This window comes from Myxine glutinosa, chromosome 9 (assembly GCF_964187855.1).
Source record: "Myxine glutinosa chromosome 9, kmMyxGlut1.1, whole genome shotgun sequence".
NCBI lineage: Eukaryota > Metazoa > Chordata > Myxini > Myxiniformes > Myxinidae > Myxine > Myxine glutinosa.
Window position 1 is genome coordinate 110,834,774 of NC_136269.1, and position 20,619 is coordinate 110,855,392.

General features: G+C 44.1%; 1 protein-coding gene across 16 annotated transcripts in view; it reads left to right on the forward strand.

Moving 5' to 3' along the window:
• The window catches only part of LOC137435083 (FERM, ARHGEF and pleckstrin domain-containing protein 1), a 116,718-nt gene that overhangs the window by 28,699 nt on the left and 67,400 nt on the right, over window positions 1-20,619 (forward strand). For 10 of the 16 annotated variants that reach the window (XM_068128517.2, XM_078784669.1, XM_068128516.2 and 7 more), the window contains one exon: window positions 4,038-4,189. In XM_068128517.2, the coding sequence (XP_067984618.2) occupies window positions 4,094-4,189 (96 nt within the window). In that variant the 5' untranslated portion in view covers window positions 4,038-4,093. Of the gene's footprint in view, window positions 1-4,037; window positions 4,190-20,619 lie in introns of those variants that run through there. The other 6 variants (XM_078784667.1, XM_078784668.1, XM_078784673.1 and 3 more) reach the window with 2 other exon arrangements.

Below are 20,619 nucleotides of genomic sequence, written 5' to 3' on the forward strand. Positions count from 1 at the left end.
ACAGGCTGATGCTGTGGCCCAAATGTGGCAACAGTACTCCTTGAGGGGGTGGATTGTTGTCTTATACAAATAGAGGATGGCATCCGGAGATCTGAAGGTCTGAAGGTGAATATCGGAAAGACGAAGGTGATGGCAAGTGGTAAAGCATGTGGTGAGGTGGAAAGAACTGGGAAGTGGCCCTGTGCTGTGTGTAGGAAGGGTGTCGGAGTGAACTCCATTCAGTGTACAATGTGCGCTGAGTGGGTTCATCAAAAATGTAGTGGTCTGAGAGGGTCATTAACCAGTGTGGCAGCTACATTCAAATGTAAGGTGTGCACAGAGGGAGCTGCAGATGGAGGAAATGTTGAGTTGGATCTTGGAGACGGTGTGAAGCTGGAAGGTGTGAAAACATTTTGCTACCTCGGAGACATGCTGAATGGAGAAGGTGGATCAGACTCGGCAACGGTTGCTCGAGTGAGATGTGCATGGAAGAAGTTTCGGGAATTGAGTGGCGTGCTGATGATGAGGGGAGTGTCGTTGAAGCTGAAGGGAAAGGTGTATGCTGCATGTGTGAGAAGTGTTATGATTTATGGGAGCGAGACATGGGTAATGAACGTAGAGCAGCAACGAAGGTTGGAAAGGGTGGAAATGCGAATGGTTCGACGGATGTGCGGAGTATCGTTGAGAGAGAGGAAGACAAATGATGAATTGCGAAAGATGATGGGAATAGAGCCTGTGATTGATGCTGTGAAGAGGAACAGGTTGAGATGGTTTGGTCATGTGTTGAGGAAGGATGAAAGTGACTGGTTGAGAAGAGTGATGGAAATGAATGTAGAAGGAAGTAGAAGACGGGGAAGACCGAGAAAGACTTGGCTAAAGATGGTGGAAGAAGAAATGCGGGCAAGGGGGTTAACAAGGAGAGATGCAGAAAATAGGGCAAAATGGAGAAGATTGTCATGGGGACCGCAAGGCTAACCCCCGCTCTAGCAGGGAAAATGGCCTTTTAAAATGCATGTTGTTGTTGTTGTTGTTGTTGTGTATCCGGAGATAGAAATTTCTGGGCTCGACAGAGACGACCAACTCGCAATAGAAGCACTCTTTGCAATACCTGGTATGTACTTCCAGTTGAGATTAGGGGAGATATCAAGACCAAGTAGGCACAGGTCTGATGCTTCCATTAAGATTAAAGGATCCATATGCATAGGAGGAAAATACCTGTCTCTAGACAGAGACAGGGACAGCAATTTAGTCAGTTTGGTGTTAAAGGTTACCAGTTAATCATGGCCCCACTTCAACACATTCTCGAACTTCAAAACCTCACTACGAGAAGTGTTACCTGAATTAGGAGATACGCAGTCGGGTGTGGAATCATCGGCGTACATGGCAAGTTGGGATGAAGCATTATCAGACAAGTCATTGATATATATACTAGAAAGAGTCGGACCAAGAACAGAACATTGATGAACACCAGAATTTACAGAGCAAATAGGTATAATTGCCCATCAAGGACCAACTTCCACTTTCGTTTAGAAAGGAAAGCAGAAATTATGGACAACATTCCACCCGACACACCATCCGGCTGAAACCTGCACAGGAGTCGCTTCTGCCACACCTTATCAAAGGCCTTTGAAATATCCAAAGCTACTAAACGAATCTCACGTCTAGAATCAAAGACCCTGTTAAAAGTTACCCCCGAAAAGGTAGTCCTACAACAGTATTATGGTTTAAGGGATGTGGGGTCCAGGGAACAGGTGTATTTTGTGGCTGACTGGGTGACAAATCTCATTTAATCTGAAGAAACAGATAAGAACTCAGATAATAACAATTCATTGAGGATTGAGGTTCTAGTGAGTTAAGTGAGCAGGGTTAAGCATTCGGGTGCCGTTTGCCGTACGTGTCTGCATTTTAAAAATTCATTTTCTCGGCAACTGTTGTTCCGATTGACACGAAATTTTTACCATAGAAGCGCCTCCGCCTGTAGAATTTTTTTGTTCATAATTATGACGTCATAGGTCACGTGGTAGGTCGCCATCTTGGAAAAACGTCACACGTCTATCTCCCAAACCACTCAATGGAAAAAATTGAAACATTGCTCATTGTCAAGTACTCCCCCTGGGGAATAAGATATGTTAATGATGATGTCATCTGTGCCTTCGTAATGACGTCATAATTCGACAAGTATAATACGTATTCAATCATTGTGATTTTTTTTCTCAGCAACTGTTGGTCTGATGGGCATGAAATTTTCACCATAGGAGCGCCTCCTCATGTAGAATATTTTAATGACAATCATGACGTCATAGGTCATGTACAGGCGCCATCTTGGAAAAACCGCAAAATGTTGTACCTCTATATCTCCAAAACCGCTGCATGCAAAAAAGTGAAACATGGCTCATTGTAAATAACTTCATTTGGGGAATAGGTGTTGTTAACGATGACGTCATTGGTGCCATAATTATGACGTCATAATTTGACAGGGACAACGCTTAGTCTGATCAGTTTGAAATGTATTGGGCGTGATCTATGCAACAATTATATTAGAGAATGTATTTATGATGTCATTGCTCACGTGGTCTGGGCAGCCATATTGGATCAAAGAAAAAAAAATGTTCAAAAACAAGAGTTGGCTCACAACAAGTTGACTGCACAGGGTAAGTATTCTATGAATACCATGTAGTTATATCATGGAAATGGGTTGGATCAAAGGTTCACCTGGATCTGGATGGAATGGAAAATAGATCCAAGGTTCATCTATTATATGGAGGGCAAAGATTTTATAAAGAGATATCGATGCTGAGATTACGAGGCTCTTGTAGAAAATGGACAAATCAACACATTATGTGGTATTTGAATCTGGGATTCCAGCATGTTGAGCCAAGTGCTGAGTTGTAACTGTAACCAGGCCAATGTTTCACTGGAATATGCCTTGGGATAAATTCCAAGTTCCATTTATGGTTTCAACATTGGGTTGACAACATTCTCCAATATTTATGCCTTTACTGCTCTATCCCATTGCGGTGGCCCATGAATAGTGAGCATCCAGGTTGAGATTGAATTCGAAATAAACCTCCCCCTATAGCCTAAGCCCTAAAGGATACGGGGAGGCTTATACCTGTTGTAGGGTTTGTTTCTACAATTAGTACCCCAAATATTTAATAATGGTACCACAAAGTTTCTTAGACCCATAGTAGGAGTATTAAACCACCTTTTAGCTTTTTCTGCCAATATCTGAGGATTTCGGAATGAGATTTTGCATCAATAATGTGAATACAAAGTATGCAGAGTTGACATAATTATTTTTGACCTTGACCTAATTTAAGGTAATGGCCCAATTATAGACATTGTAACATTCCTTGCCATAACTCGACGTAGGTTTGTCCGATCTGAACTAAATAATCCGCTCTAGATAGCCTAGAGCAAGGTGCATTTACACTTAATTTGCATCATATCCCGTGGGGTTAAAGGTCAAGGTCGAATAGCTGTGAAAAATACGCGTTTTTTTTTTCTGCCATTGCTCTATTTTGCCAATGTGGGATCTCAAAGACCGCTCGGACTTCCAAGATGTTCTTGCATCATAATCGTGTACCTGCTTCGAAGTTGTGCACCTGATATCTGTTTAGTGTCCTTGACCTGCCTCTTTTAGATTGTGACCTATTTCAACAAGAAACAATATTTTGATCATAACTTGAATAATATTCTTCTGATTATCATGATGTTTAGTTTCATGGATAGTTTGTAGATGGGGACACATTTTCTTTCTTTTCACCCTATCCCTAAATGTTGAAAGTCCAGGTCATATCGTGGTCCATGCTTTGTGATCGCAGATATCTGTAATTGTACCAAATTGTACCAGCATTCAATTTGGCGAATGTGAAATGGGTGATGTTCTTCGGTGTCACCAATATGCTTAAAGATATAGCTTTATCAGGTTATATATTTATTATCACATTTATTCCTCAGCCATACAATTTTAACAGTAATTACTTACAATTGTGCCTTATCAATGAATGAAGGTGGGATGAGTTGAGTGTAATTGATGACCGTATCACTTGTATCAGGACAGACAATACGACATTGAAACAGAGATAAGGAGATAAGGAGGAGGTCACTGGGCATGGCCTGGCCGACCTCCAACTCGGTGCCTCCTGGAAAACTCATGTCTCTGAAGGTTCATTTCCTTGATGACACACAGGAGATGTTTTCTGTGCAGGTGCGTATGTACTCACACACGGTGCCTTCCTGTATTATCCCATATTGCCAGGTTACAGCTTGTTTCTTTGTCTGCAATGCTATATTGTGCTCACCTGCATTTTATGTTTCACTTCCTGCTTTCACCTAGAAATGTAAAGCTTTTGTTTTGATTAACTATGGCAAATTCATGTTTTAGATTTTAATGTGGATGGGATTAACAAATTGTTTCATATGTTATCTTGGTCTAAGTGCATTATCTTAAAATACTGTTGTGTATCTTCTGCTAACCTGCATAATGGGTAATTAATTACCCTGCGCACGTGAAGCGAAAAGCAGGGTTAAGCAATTGGTTCATGTCCGTCTGACTGTCTTATCAGTTTATGATCGTCAGTTTCTGATCGAGGAACAACAAAAATGTTTTATTTTGAACACAAATTAGAACATGAATAAGAAGACAAGTCTGTCGTTTTAACGGACCACGGCTTAGAATCCATCCCGACCGCACGTGCGCAGAGAGGAGTGAGATATCACCTCCGCCACCAAAGGTGGATGGAGGGTATGTTTTCACCCCTGTCTGTCTGTTTGTCTGTCTGTCCCGTTTGTGAACAAAATATCTCAAAAAGTTGTGGACGGATTCGGACGAAATTTGGCAGAGAGGTAGTGCATGTGACAAGGACGAAATGATTAGATTTTGGTGAAAATCCTGATCCGGCTACGAGAAATTTTTAAGTGATTCTTCACCATTGAAGATAAATAGGGCCAAAACCGACATATAGCAGGATATCCCAAAAAGATATGGACGGATTTGGACGAAACTTGGTGGACCGTTTTGGTGTGTGACAAGGACTAATAGTTTCGATTTTGGTGAAGATCTGAATATGGATTCGGATACAATAATTATTTAATTTTTAAGTGATTCTTCACAATTGAGAGATCGGGCAAAAAGCGATATATGACATGATATTTAAAAAAGTTATGGACGAGTTATGACTAAACTTTGTGGATGGGTTGGTTTGGTGACAAGAACAAGCCGATTAGATTTTGGTTCAGGTCCGAATCCAGATCCGGCCTATCAGTGGGATACAAAACGTAAACTGTTCACCAGTCGGAGGAATGCTCTCTACTAAGTGCCGTTCTAGTTTTGCAGTGTGTGCCTGCCTAACAGTCAAATAAAATGGAAAATCATTATTTTATTAAAAGTTAAATAAAATTGAAGTAACACTTTGTGTTTGGGGTATCATGTTTAATGAATTCTCTAGTTATTACTGGAGTGGACTGAGCGCAATCGTTTTACATGTACAGTTGTGCTTGCTTTACATGTAAGTTAACGGCAGTACTGTGTCACTATCCAATACATGCTGTATTTATTTTATGCAAGCCTTATATGGTATGTCAGACATGTGTGCTCTCTACCCTGTGGGTCTGCAAAATCACATCCTTGTTGCTTGTAGATAGATGTCTGTTATGGTTTTATCTGAGTATAGCATTGAAATCAGTTGGTATAAATTAGTAAATTAGACTAAAAAATAACTAGACAAGTGTCTTTCATGTGCAAGGAATGATTCTGATATATTTTTAGTAAATATTTGTGCCCTTTTAAACATCCTATAGAAGTTAAATGTATTTTTAGTGTGAGATGCTGGAAAGTTTTGTGGCCAGGTGAATGGGCCAAGTTGACGTGCACGCACACACATCAATTATTGTATGCTCTTTGAATGAACGTTTCTTAACATTGACACATCGATTTTAGCACATTAGTTTCTGTTTTCATTCTTTATATCTTCAATAGTATGTGCCACATGGTATAAACCACTGATTCAGTAGGCCGTGACGTGTGGTCAGAAAATGGGGTTAGAAATGGACTTTTGTTGCTCCCTTGGGGGCACTACTTGAAATATAGTTTTTTGGCAAAGGGATAACTTGCTAAATCCAAAATCACGTGTTTACACATTTGGATCAGCCCCAGTTTTAATACACAGCCTTCTGAATATACCGAAACAAGGGAAAAAGTGCCAATTTTGGACTTCGGGCATTTTTCAAGGGATCACCATTCATTATGTGAATGCCCGAGAGAGCTGAAAATTGGTAGGTCTGTACATTCTAGTACTCTAACCTTGACAAAGAAAATGTTTAAGCTATCAGAGTCAATCAATTTAGACAATGTGATTGTTGAAGGTACACCAATTGTTTTATTATGGTAGTCAAGTCAATACTAGTGTTGTATAATCTATTTCAATGGACATGATAATTGTCAATGAAAAGAAAAACATAATACTAACGTTGCTGGAAAATACGTTCCGCGGGGGATACATTCCTGGAAAATCCCGCAAATTGCGAAACCGTGAATAGTGGGGCATTGTTTCATTGGAAAAATGGGGGGGATAGGTTCCCGAGTCGTGAAAATCCATGAATAGAGAAGACCAAACCGCGAATGGCGAGGCAAAATCCATGAATGGTGAGGCATATCCCGGGAATGTCGACGGTAATCCGCGAGGGTCGATGAAAGTCCCGGAAATGGTGAGCCAAAACCCATGAATGTCGGCGATAATCCCACCAATGGCGAGGCAAATCCCGTGAATGTTGGCGATAATCCCGGAAATGGCGAGGCAAATCCCGCGAATGTCGGCGATAATCCCGGAAATGGCAAGGCAAGTCCCGCGAATGTCAAAGAAAATTTGTTGCGCTAATAGATACTGTGGAGTGTTTTCATTCTGTACAGTAACTCGCAGGGATGACGTGTTATGCAGCTGGTGGAACATCCCGCGAAGCTCTCAATTATAGTGCGGCTAAAATTCGCGGCCGCGAAAGCCATGAAAACGCAAAGTACACAGCGGTGAATGTGGAAGCAGGTCAGCCTCGCGGCTCGTTGAAGATGTTTTTTTGCATATGTCCAACTGCTTCATGCATGGCTGGTGAAAGATGAGTTTTATAAATGTGTCAAGCTAGCAGGTCGTGAATTGTTTTTTTGCGCCCTTGAAAAACCGCGAATTGGTGGAACACGGCCGCGAATAGGGGGGAAAGAAGCGATTTCGCGGAACACGGCCACGAATAAAGAAACAGGTCGCATTTTATCAACCGCAAATAGCGGAACCGCAAATAGTGGAGCCGCGAATAGTGGGACCCGACTGTACTGTGAAGCGGTGTGCAAAGCTTTTTATGGAAGCATGTGGGGGCAGGGTTGAGGGGGGGTCACAACAACCAGGAAAAATGGAGTGCTTGGGAATGGGACATTTGGGGTGGAAGAGATCATGAGTATGGACGGGGCATAACTTGGGTTAGTGGTGAACAGCTGCTTTGAAGCCCCCTGGGGGAAAGAAATGGACTGATAAGACCGGGGGAAGTTGGTTCCAAAGGTGAGAGAAAAGAGGAACAAATGAGTGGAGTTGAGCAGTGATTCTGGATTTAGGTAGTTTATCCAGAAAGACATTACCTGTGGACCACGTGCGCACTGCAGAAACCTGGAGGATAGGGAGCGGAGACAAAGCATGAAAAAAGCAGATGGTCTAAGACCAGAAATGGGGCAGTAGAACACAGAGAGACCACCGACCTATCTGCGATGGGAAAGTGATAGGCCAATAAAATCTGGTTCATCACGGGAGATTCCAATGATCTTTAAGGCCTTGGTTTCCATGGTGTCAAGCTGAGGAAAGTGTGAAGCAGGGGCACCAGCGCAGAGGAGAGCAGTACTACATAAAGGTGCAGATGAAGGCCTTATAGGTGGTTATGAGTTCAGGTGTGCCAAGGAAGAACTTTGCATGACAGAGGGTGTTCAGTCAGCAATTGGCTTTGGAGGCCAGCTTTGAAGTGTGGTTTACCAAAAAAGATCCTGGCTGATCATAAGACCCAAGGGTTTGAGTGACTAAACATCTTCAAGAGGGTTATTAAGAAAGTGTATGGGAGGACTTGTCACATTGTCCTTTCAGAGAGAGGGGGGGAAAGGGTGAGAGAGGGAGATGTGTAGATAGATAGATAGTGAGATTGGTCAGGATTTATAGACCTCTTCCAAGTATTTGACCAGCTCGTGATTTGATCACTGTCCGAAGAGATGGAAGAAGCTGTCTGTCAATCTGAAGGATGAGGAATGTCACAGCAGAGGGTGCAGTCAACAGCAAATAGATAAAGGGGATTTTCCAGAGAATCAGAGAGATCGTTGGTGAAGATTAGGAATAGGACTGGGCCCACATCACTGCCTTGGGAAATTGCAGCCTTAACAGGGAGATGAGATAAGAGGATCCCATTAAGAGCTACACGTTGGCTACGAGAATAGAGGAGGTCACTGAGCCATGTGTGGAGTTCCTTGGATGCCATAGGCAGAGAGTTTGGAGAGCAAGGCAGGGATACCAGACTGTATCAAAAGTACGAGATATTTCCAGAGAGATGGCCCTGATTTATTTTCTGACATAGAGGGCCTCCATCTATTGTTGGGTGAGTAGTAGCAGCATGTCCATGGTGGAGCGACCTGGTCTGAATCTGAATTGGTTATTTGACGAGGTTGGTGGAGAAAAGGAAGGATTTCATATCAGCTGCCATGATGGATTCCATGGCCTAGCTGATGATTGGAAGTATGCTGATAGGTCTGTCATTAAGGGGATCAATGTTTGCACCTTATATGTAATGAAATGATGTTGGTTGATTTCCAAGCGAATAGAAGATTACTTACCGCAAATGGCAGGGTGAAAATGGCAGAGAGAGGATGTGAAAGAGCGGCAGAGCAGGTTTTTAAGACACGTAAGCTGATGCCGTCCGGTCCAGCTGTAGAGTCAGAGTCTAAACTTCTCCACCTTCTCAGGTGCAAAAGACACAAAGTCCTGGAGCAGTTGGGTTTTGGCAATCATACCTTCAACCTCACCATCAGTGCTGTCATTTTCTTCACTCTCGTTCCCTTATGGTAATGATACCTTTTCTAACAAAATACCCTGCGATGTATTCTGAGTGACAACTATTTCATTCAGAAACTTATTTGATGGTGAATAAAAAGCCAGCTGTGGGTACTTTTCCTGAAGCCTCTGATTCAACTTGGAGCTCCTGAAATGATAGACAAAGCCTAAATAGACAAAGATCTAAGCCCTAAAGACGACACCTAATATGATTTACTCAATAACAAGTCAAAATGTTTAGTGTGAAGCCCTATTTAGCAGAGCCCAAATTACTGATTCAAGGGAGATCCCATTATAAAATAATCCCAGTGTATAATGATCCCAATATGATGATTCAGGGGAGATCCCAGTATATCCCTCAAAAGAGAACACGAGTTTAATACTTGGATTCCTATATAACACACTCTTGATTTATATAACTAAAACTGTTTCCCATCAAGTCTGTTCAATAGGGGTTCGTCTGTAATGAATCACGAAACCTGCCCCTACCTGCATCAACAGTTTCAGCTTGAACGAGCTCGTCTCTCTGCCTCTTTCCCCTGACAACAATGTTTACTTCTGGTTTCTTGCAAAAAAAATTTAAATGGAAATCGCCCCAAACAAGGCATAAAGCCACTCTCGGCAAGGGGCTAAGGGAAGGTTAGAAAAAGATAAGGATAAAGCAAAAAGAAAAAAAAATAAAGAAAAGTAGCAAGAAAACATCCAAGACACAGGGAGTAGCAAAAGTCAGGTAAAATGTGATTGAGAACAAAAGATGCAAATGGCTGGTTATACATGTTGTGCCTTGTGATGGTACCGTGGAGACAGAGGCCAAGGCATGATTGGATCTGAGCTGGTGGTTTTGCGATGGGGTACCTGGCTGTACTTTGCCCTGTTGAATCACCTTCACTAAACTGCGAGGTTAACGCTGTCTCACTACATGCGGCCCTCTCAAGTTTGGTTTCGTCAGTGAATCTGGCAGAACACTTTCCGTGAACTAGTAGCCAAACTCCTGCTGAATGAATCACTTCTTCACCATCTACCATGAAACAACAACAACAACAACTAACCTACTTAGTTGGCATAAAAACTAATTGATATTATCATGTAGCATCAACTAACTTAAATGAGCAGTTACCTTCAAAACATCCATGTTAACAGTACTCCTGCCGTATTTTTCTGGCCCGTCATGGTTTATGGATTTTTCGGCATTATCTTTCACTTTCCGTGAACGTGCAGCAATAAACGGAGTCGATCATCCCAGATTTTTGTTAACTAAAATGGACGATCCACTGCATTGTATTAGGAAAATACTTTCTCGAGTGCGACCAGGGGTCAGCCATGTTTACCCACCAATGCATTTCACTGTCTTTCTTCCACAATGCGACATCCTTAAATAGCGATCTCCGATTGGTTGAACAGCAGCCACAGCGCCAACATGGAGGTAACACGCTCGGGTGAAAAGTTCCACTTTCAATAGGTGTTAACTGGGACATTTTTGAAAGAGGAACCACCTTTCGAGGCCATCTTTCCCCGCAGGGCGGGGGTTGGCCTTTTTCGGGCACCATGGTCCCCTTTTTTAAAAGAAATGTTTTATGGCCGGATGCCCTTCCTGCTGCCAACCCTGTTAGTCGCCTCTTGCGACATGCAGGGAATTACCAGTGAACTGGTACTCAATTTGCCGACCTCAAAGGGATGACAGGCTGAGTCAACCCTCGTGGTGTTAATTCAGCGATTGACCGGGATTTGAACCCAGGATCCTAGGATCCCAAGCCGGCACCCAAACCGCTAAGCCAACACCAGGCTTCTCATTTTTGAAAAAGGGAACAACTGAATTTTTATTCAGCACTTAAAAAAACAACCAGTTCTTGAAAAAATGTATGTGTCCCATTAGGTGCAACAGAAGTGAACAATAAACAGGCACACCTCACGGTCTACAAGTGTCCCTAAAGAAAAAGGTCAAGTGGCATTAAATCTGAACTACATGGGCCATTCTTTCAGTACATGATATCCTATCCACCTCCTATCATCTCAAAAAAATTAAATAAACATCCTTTTTGATTCCGGACTTTTGAACCACCTTGTATAATGCCAACATGACAGGTGCCATTGCCTTTTTGGGGTTTTTTTGTGTTCTTTTTGGGCAAGTGTCATTATATGCACCTTTTTAGGGGGTGTTTGTGTTCTTTTTGGGCAAGTGTCATTATAAGCACCTTTTTGGGGAGTGTTTGTGTTCTTTTTGGGCAAGTGTCATTATAAGCACCTTTTTGGGGGGTGTTTGTGTTCTTTTTGGGCAAGTGTTATTATAAGCACCTTTTTAGGGGGTGTTTGTGTTCTTTTTGGGCAAGTGTCATTATAAGCACCTTTTTTGGGGGTGTTTGTGTTATTTTTGGGCAAGTGTCATTATAAGCACCTTTTTGGGGGGTGTTTGTGTTCTTCAGTTTGGAAAGAAAAGTCGGTAATTTCGTTGAGCAAAGTTGTTGAGCTCAGAGTGCTTTCCGCTTTTCAACTGGGAACACCCAGACATTTTTCCAGTTTCTCTCCTGGTTGCGTGGTCGATTTAAAGCAGAAATGAACTCGAAACAGTTCAAAACTTGGCAGATGGGAACTGATTATTAAAAACAAGGTGGGAACCTAGATAAGCGAACACAAAAGTGTATCATTTGACTTCATAGTCGATAGCCAGAGAAACCACGGTGATTATAAACTGTGAAATCTTGGTGTGCCGTGTTACTGGGACATGCTTGAGGAGTAGTGTGCACTTTGGATTGGCAATTTCCCTTAGATTTCATTTGGGCCAGACGGAACATTTGAGATAAAACCGAAACGTGCTCTTGACGATTTTACGGTATTTCAAAATTATTCTATGATTCTGAAACTGAGCAACACCGCGTTTCTCGATGCGCGGTTAGTAGCTGAGACAGGAACCTTTTTAGATGTGTATTTCTGCAGGAACGGCTATCATGACCCTGTAACATTCCCCATGGAGCTCCTCTGTGACGCACGGAGCTGTGGGAGAGCTGCTAAAAGCCAAGAAGTGACAATGGTAAACTTCCAAAAACGTATCGGTTTGCCAATGGCTTCTTATCTGCTGTTGCGAGCCGGAACCAGGAAGTTCATGGCCACTGTCCTTGATTGAGGTCATTCACCATGTCTGATCAAGAGGGGGAGGAATCACCCACAAACCTCATCTTGGGGAAGCTGAATGACTTTCGTCATTATTATTACTAGCAACGGTACCCGCCCTATGGGTGGAGCTTCAATTGGGAGGCCCAAATGAAAAGGCAAAATATCAGAAATTGAAGGCTTTTTTTTATATTTTAAACGATTTATATAAACATCCGTTAAATCATATCACACACAAATCATCAAAATGTAAACAGTATTTGTAGAATTTCAATAAAAGCCACATCACTGTTCATATCAGTAAATAATATTCCATCGTGTTTGGAAAAACTGGAAAATTGGAAAAAAAAATTTGGAAAAACAATATAGCCTATTTTACTCCAGGGGGTCCCACGATTACCCACCCAAAATATCGTTGCGATTGGTTCAGCCATTTTTGCGTTACCTGGGAACAGACGGACAGACAGACAGACAGACGGACGGACAGACATTTGGTGAATTATAGTAAGACGCTTATTAATATGCTACCAGTCATGATAGAAATGTTTTAGAACTTCAACTGCAGAGTGAAATTAAATTGCAGACATGGTCAACTTGTATGTTACTGCATGGAAAAGCCAAACCACAAATGAACTTGCGCTTGTTTTATGGAGAATGAATATTTTTTTTCAGGATGCCAATATTTCTGCATTGCCCATGCAAATGATATTCAGTGCACCGATGTTTGTTTCTCGTGTACACTGCGGTCTCTTTCCCACGCTGCTGACATCACGCTATGCTCCGAATTCCCACAGCATGCTTTTTGCGTCGCACACCAACAACGGTGCTCTGTTTTGTACTCCTGAAGCAGCAATGCTCCTGCGCATGAGGGCAAGAATTCAGAATGCGGCCAGAAAACCGACACAATGGCCTGCTCTATTTGAAATGCACCGTAGCCATCTTTAATGACCACCAGCAAATGCAAGCAGATGAAACACCTAGCTTAACGTCCTTCCGGAAGGATGGTGCACTCATTGATGCAACACCTTGCCTGCGACGTGCCAGGATGACGGGGTTTATATTGAGTTTGCAAATTAAAGCCAGACTAGACGGTTCAAAGTCGAGTTTATTACCTCTGAGCTAACTTCGCAGCCCCTTGGATTAACTGAAGCAATGTGCTCCGACATTACAATAGTGGCTAATAAAATTCAGCTGGGACAAAAGACAAAGCCACCTGGGAATGCAATTGGACCTTGAGGTCATGCCAAGCCAAAACCTTTTTTTCCATTGGCAGTGATCATTGCTCAGTCTATGCCAGGCCCCATTTCTCCACCTGGTGTTTGGCCTAAAAAGGAAGGATGACAAAGTTTTCTCCAAGACAAATAATAACCCTTTTTGGCAAGTCACGTGACATAATTAAGCTGGGAGCTATTGTTAGCAGGGACTGAAAAATTATGAACATCGCAATGGCAAAAAAGGAATAATCAATGTATTATACATATATACTGTATTATATTTGTGACAAGGTGAATATACAGGTAACTAGAACGCCACTCAGTAGTGCGCATACTCCCGCCGTGGGTTTAGTTGGAATAATACGTTTTGTTTAACATCCCCTCTCCCCAAAACAATAAATGAAAAAGAAAGTAAGCCCTAACTGTCAGATAATTTATTTTGATATATCTCGGAATTAGAGGAGAAAAACATCATTTAAGAATAAGAATAAAAGCTTTAATGCAGTAAAACAGAAAAGAAAAATCCCCCAAAAAAATTCCCCAAAAAAATTCCTGGATCCGGAATAATATCCTGAGCTTCACCAAAAACTAATCAATTCTTCCTTATCCCAAGGGCAAGCATCCCACCAACTTTCATCCAAATCCGTTCAGAACTTTTCCAGATATCTTGTTCACAAACACACACACACACACACACACACACACACGGACGGACACGATCGAATGCATTACTCCCGCCAAGTTTTGTTATTTTCACTTTGTATTTTCTTTATGAGACTGAGATTCATGGAGGAGTGGGAGACATAGCAATGATGTGACAGGGGGACAGTGGGGCAACAGTTGGACACAATAAGCAAGGGAATGAATAAACAGGAACAGAGGAGGAAACAGCCAAGGAGGTTGGGCTAGGTCGGGTTAATGGGGATAGAAAAGATTGTGGGTAAGATTGGTGCATGACATGAGATGGTGGTGCACGTGGGTGCACCACCTGCTTGCAGTTATTTTCATAGTCATGAAAATGGTTATATCATGAGTTGTATTTGTAAAATATAATGCTGTTCATCTAATATGCAAATATAATGCTGTTCAAACTGATAACTGGTGGTTCATTTGCAGCCTGTGGCTGCTGGTTGCATCATTTTCTGGAGATGCGTCTGCCACTGATACAATGCCTCTCTATAACCAGTCAGCTGGTACTCAATTTGCCGACCTCGGAAGGACGACAGGCTGAGTCAACCCACCTGGTGTTAATTCAACGGATGGAAAGGGGTTCAAATTCAAGACCCTAACATCTCAAGCCAGCCACCCTGACCGTTAAGCCACCACCTGGCTTATAACTGACAACTGAAAAACCTGTTGTCTGGTCAGTCTAGCAAAAATATTGTGTCAGCACAGTGCCATATTTCTGCCAACATAGAAGAAGAAGAAGAAGAACTGTTTTTCCCCGCAGGGCAGGGGTTGAGCCTTTTTTGGGCACCATGGTCCCCTTTTTGAAGCAATGTTTTATGGCCGGGTGCCTTTCCTGCCGCCAACCCTGTTAGTCGCCTCTTGCGGCACACAGGGAATTACCAGTGAACTGGTACTCAATTTGCCGCCTCTTGCGGCACACAGGGAATTACCAGTGAACTGGTACTCAATTTGCCGACCTCGGAAGGATGACGGGCTGAGTCAACCCCCCTGGTGTTAATTTAGCGATCGACCGGGATTTGAACCCAGGATCATAGGATCCCAAGCCGGCACCCTAACCACTAAGCCAACACCAGGCTGTTTTCTGCCAACATAGATTAACAAATATTACATTAAAGGGATGAATAAGTCAAATAAGGATGTAAGCACGCAAAACTTCACATACATGTTCTTATTGAGTGGTTTTAGGAAGACGCCTGTCGAGCTGCAATGGCTAGTCACCCAATTGCTCGTTTTTGGCTCCACTCAGTATATGGAAATGAGTGGTCTCCTGTGCCAGTTTATCAAAGCAGAACGGACAGGAAGCTGGAGTCTTCATCTAGATTCACTCCAAGAAATTCTGTCATATTTTGCAGCTGCAAGGCATAACTTACAATGCAAATCAGTGCCTAATTACATCCATCAAATGCTTCAGCTTCGGACACAACACAGCATCCAGATGCGCAAGCTTTCTTCACACAGGGAACCGTGTTATTTAGTGCAGTGGTTGCTGCTGGGCTGAGCTGTCGTCAGATCTGGTAATTGAACAAGTGTTAATGAGAAGCATGAAGGCAACAGGTGGACTGATACGGGGTCAGGGAATGGCTGAGTATCAAAGCACACGATGGCTGCTGTCGATGCCAACATGTGCATGGTGCCACGCAGGATCTCACAGACACAATGTACCTGCCAAGTTATCAGCATAAAGATGTAACAAAGGCCAGGAAGACAAAAGATGGCAACCTCGCTCTCTTTCAGGACCAAAATCCGTTTGTACTGGATCGAACTCTGCGTAACATTGCCACCGGCGTCACAGTTGCTGAGACCTTGACTGCTCCTAAAGCAAAGGAAGTGAGTAACAACATTCTTAAAACCATGGTGGGGAACCATGTTCGGGACAACACATTCAAGAAAAAATCAGGTAGTCTCAATAAGAACCACCTTCAGAGGCCATTTTTTCCCCGCAGAGCAGGGGTTGACCTTTTTCGGGCACCTTGGTCCCCTTTTTGAAGCAATGTTTTATGGCCGGATGCCCTTGCTGCCGCCAACCCTGTTGGTCGCCTTTTGCGACATAGACGGGTCAATATACTGCCTGACCCCAAAAAAATTGCAAATTTTTGTTTTATGCTTATTTCTAGTAGTTTATGAAGTGGAAGACAACATATTAAAAGTTGGACAATTTTGACGCATGGGAAAGTCCCTCAGTGACGTCAGAAAACAAGATGGCTGCCGGCAGATAAAACGTAAAAAAATTGACTGATAATCATCAGACCACTAACAATTTAAAGTAAATTTTGCACCAATATTTGTATTATGATCGTTGCTGGTAGTTTATCCAGTGCTAATCCTGAGACCATTCGCAATTTAAAGTAAATATTTGCACAAATATATGTTCTTTGATTGTTTCTGCCAGTCTATGACATGGAAAGCAACATATAAAAAATTGGACAATTTTGACACATGTGGAAGTACCATATGCCTTCTAGTCTTAGATTCCAGTTTCATCGTCCTCCTCCTCCTCCTCTATGTCTGGTTCAACACTCATATTGTCACAGTTGCTGTCCTGGCAATGTCCACATGCACTGGTGCACTCTAATCCATGCTTCCTACATGAACACCTTAGTGTTTTGCACCCCCCTGAACAGTTGCAGTGAATCATCTGAAGTAGTATGTCTGGAGCAGGGCTTTTGTCTGTCATCACTGGAACAAGTTTTCCTCCTTCTACCTTCCATCCCCACTCCGTTGGCTCCATTCCACAACAAAGGCCCATCCATTCCATTACCTGGTAATAGGTCCGCAGAGAATGAAACTTGCAGGCAGCGGATGTGGGTGGCAGTCTTTCAGGAGTGACAAATGCCTTAGCCCTTGCAACCTTTTTGCAGAGAATGTTGTATCTGATCGATGCCAATGAGTCGTTCTGATTTGCTTTAAACAATGCCACCATTGCTCTGCAGCCTGCAGTTTCAATAACATCCTGACTCTGCTGTGGTTTACAGAACACCTTTGAGCTGTCTATCAGTTCCTTTTCTTTCTTGATGATTCTTTGAAACCCTGACTTCTTTCCAATCCCAAAGACACGAGACGTTGCGTCACAGCCAGTTAATGTATGAAGGAACAATATATCTCTGCAGGCTGCATTTCCAAGTATCTGCTGAAGGACTTTGATATTGTAGACATTTGATTTTGCCTTGTCAGAACGGAAATAGAGTTCAATGCAGTTTGTCTCCACCATATAGAAGAGCAGGAGGAGAAGGAGATCTGTATCTTCTCCAATGAGGGTTGTAGATCTGGAAGCCGCATTTGCGACGGCCGCTTTTGCAATCTCAACATCAGCATCTCCCTCTGCTTGGATCACCTCACAGCCTTCCTTGTGCAACACCTCTATAATCAACAGTATCATTGCCTGCTTGTTTGACTCATTCGACAGAAAGTCCTCCTTTTTCCCAACAAATTTTGTTGACTCCGTAATGTTAACCTTGGTGGCATTCTTGTTTCTATTCCGACGTTGATGAGAACAGTCCTTTGTGCTTGGCCCAGCCTCATAACCATCAAACACAACAGTAGCTTTGCCATAGTGTCGTACTGTAAATGAGGCATATTCATCTGCAATGGAACTGTAGGTGAATCCCTCTGTCCACTTTAAGCGGTGAATAAGTGATCCCCCGTCAAGAACATAGTGATCTGTTCCTGGAACTGTCTGGTTGACAGCATTGTCAGATTTGGTTGTAGCATAATTCCTTATTGCCTCCGCCAACTGTGGTTTATCTGGCTGGCGCAGGATGTTTTTTGCCTCAAAAAGAGACATTGGGTATGGGCAGAGTTCATATTTCATCACTTCACCTATCTGGAGATCTCCCGTCTGTGACACCACTAAGAACCTCTGGAATAGTAACGCTGGATCTATTGTGCGGTCCTCAGCAACTTTGACTGCCCTGCTGAATGCAAGTGTCTTGGCTTTAGAACTCCTTTTGTGTGAATAGGAGTAAGCTGGGTGATCATCCATCTTCTTGACAATGTCACTACCTACTTTGAATAGGTCATGAACATTGACATCCTCATTTGCAGTAACCCCTGTGATGATATTGCGCAATGACTTGTCATCAGAAAATGGTGTGAAGCTGTCCAGTTTTTCGGCAACTTTGCCACGATCAGCTTCATCTCGACTCACCCTGGATGTTGTCAACTCCTTATGTTGTTCACTTGTTGAGTAGCTACTCGAGGTCAGTTCTTGCATAGCAAGGTTGTAGGAGGACGATATGGTTGAAGACAGAGTCCAAACTGCTCTCTGGTGCTCTGACATCCCACTTCCTCGAGTCAGCCCCCCTTGGCTTTTCAGTGAGCGCATTAATGTCTGTTCTATCACAAGATCAGAGCCTAGGCCAGCCCAGTATTGGTCACTGTGCCGGATTACATGATAACCAGATTGGAACTTCTGATGAACCTCAGGGTTGTCATCCTCTAACGCAAGCATCTTCTCGAGATAGAGTCGAGCTGACTTCAGGTAATTGGGATGGCCAGCAGCTGCAAATATCGGCAAGCAAGCTGATATGGCTTGGAGATGCATCTCCCAGGACCCCGTCCGATCAGCTGCCACAAGTGCCCTTGCAATTCCCAACATACGCTGGTAGTTGATCCAAAGTGCACTGGTTTTCGAGTCCTTTGCAAGTTTATTCCTTTCCTGATTCAATCTATTGTCAATGAAATGAATGCACTCTGATTGCAACACAGACTCTATAGTGTCACTTTCGACAGTCTCCAGGGAAATGTACAGTCGCTCCAGTTCTGCCACTTGTTCTTGAAACCCAGGGTCAACTTCCACAATCTTGCCAACAACCTGACGTGTAAGACACTGATCCACAAGCAAATGGCCACGAAAAGCACGTTGCACCGCCTTCCCACTCAGCATGTGCACAACAGCATTTTGACCATACACTGTTTCCAGGATCTCTTTCAGTCCACTTCCATCCATCAAACTTCCAATGGCACCCAACAAATTCATTAATGTGTGGAAGCTCCCAAGCAGTAGCACTGCATTATGGATTGGGTTATCAGCAGGAAGAGCATTCACTATCTCAGAGGCGTATCTCAGCGTTTTCGACGTAGTGAATCGTGCATGGTTTTGTGACATTTTTGTGACAGTGAACTGGTACTCAATTTGCCGACCTCTGAAGGATGACAGGCTGAGTCAACCCCTCCTGGCATTCATTCAGCGATCGACTGGGAATTGAGATCAGGATCCCAGGATCCCAAGCCGGCACCCTAACCGCTAAGGTTAAGCCAACACTGGACTTTTTCAGGATTGCCTCAGGGTTGCAGGCACTGTTACTGAAAATGTTGAAGAAATATTCAAATTTGAGCTCTGCAGCCATCCACCATATTGGTACGATTTAAATGGATTTCTTTGAGAGGAAAACAAACCATTACTTGTTGATGCATTTTTGGAATATGGGACTGGGACGAACGCTCGCACTAAACAAGACGAAATGTGTTATGTCCTGGGTGGCTCACTCATTCAACGACTGCCATGGAAATGTGATGTAACATTTGACTGCATTTGCACCAGCTATGTACACTACATTCATCGCAAGTACAGCATTACAGGCCCATATGCAAAATGTACCATATATATATATATATTTGGCTGTGATGCTGTGCACACACGACTCGATTGCCAGAGAGGTAGGCCACAACGCGTGGATACAAACAAGAGTCTTTATTACAAGCTCGCATATCAGCACTGGGCGGGCTCGAGCTTAGAGCCCGCATATATGTCCCGAGGCCACGCCTTGCCCCCGGGCGTGGCCGATCGGCCGAAAGGCGGGGCATGTATTTCAGTTCCCCGCCTGGACGCTCGCGCCACCCACTGGTGCGCGGAATTATTGACCCTTGTGCCCGCCACACGCGCCCCCCCCCCCCCCAGAATTCCCGCGCACCTGAAGGGTGAGCTTACGGGGAAGCCGGATGACCCGGCCGAAACGCCCCTGGCGATGCGTGCAGGGCTGGGGGGTGGCGGGGCTGGGGGGTGCCGGGGGTCTGACCGCCGGGGGGCGGCCTCGAAGCTGAGGCAGAGCTGCTTGCAGGGGGTGGTCCAGATCGAGGTGGGCCGGCTTGAGGCGGTCCACGGAGATACGATCCGGGGCACCGCCGATGTCCACGGTGAAATGTTTGTCCCCGGTCTCCAGCACGCGGAAGGGCCCGTCGTACGGGGGCCGTAGCGGTGCCCGGTGGGCGTCGTGCCGGACGAAAACGTACTCCGCCGTGCGAAGCTCCGGGGTGACGTGGGAGGACGGGCAACCGTGGTGTGCCGTCGGCACCGGGGCGAACCTCCGGGCGGTCTCCTGCAGGGTGGAGCGCTGTTGCGCCGCGGACCAAGGAGCCGTGGAGTCGGGGATAAATTCGCCCGGTACCCGCAGCGGTTGTCCGAAGACCAGCTCCGCCGAAGACGTGCGCAGGTTGTCCTTGGGCGCCGTTCTGAGGCCCAGCAGGACCCAGGGGAGCCTGTCGGCCCAGCTGCCGTCGCGGAGGCTGGCCCGGAGCGCGGCCTTCATCGAGCGATGAAAGCGCTCGCACAGGCCGTTGGCCTGGGG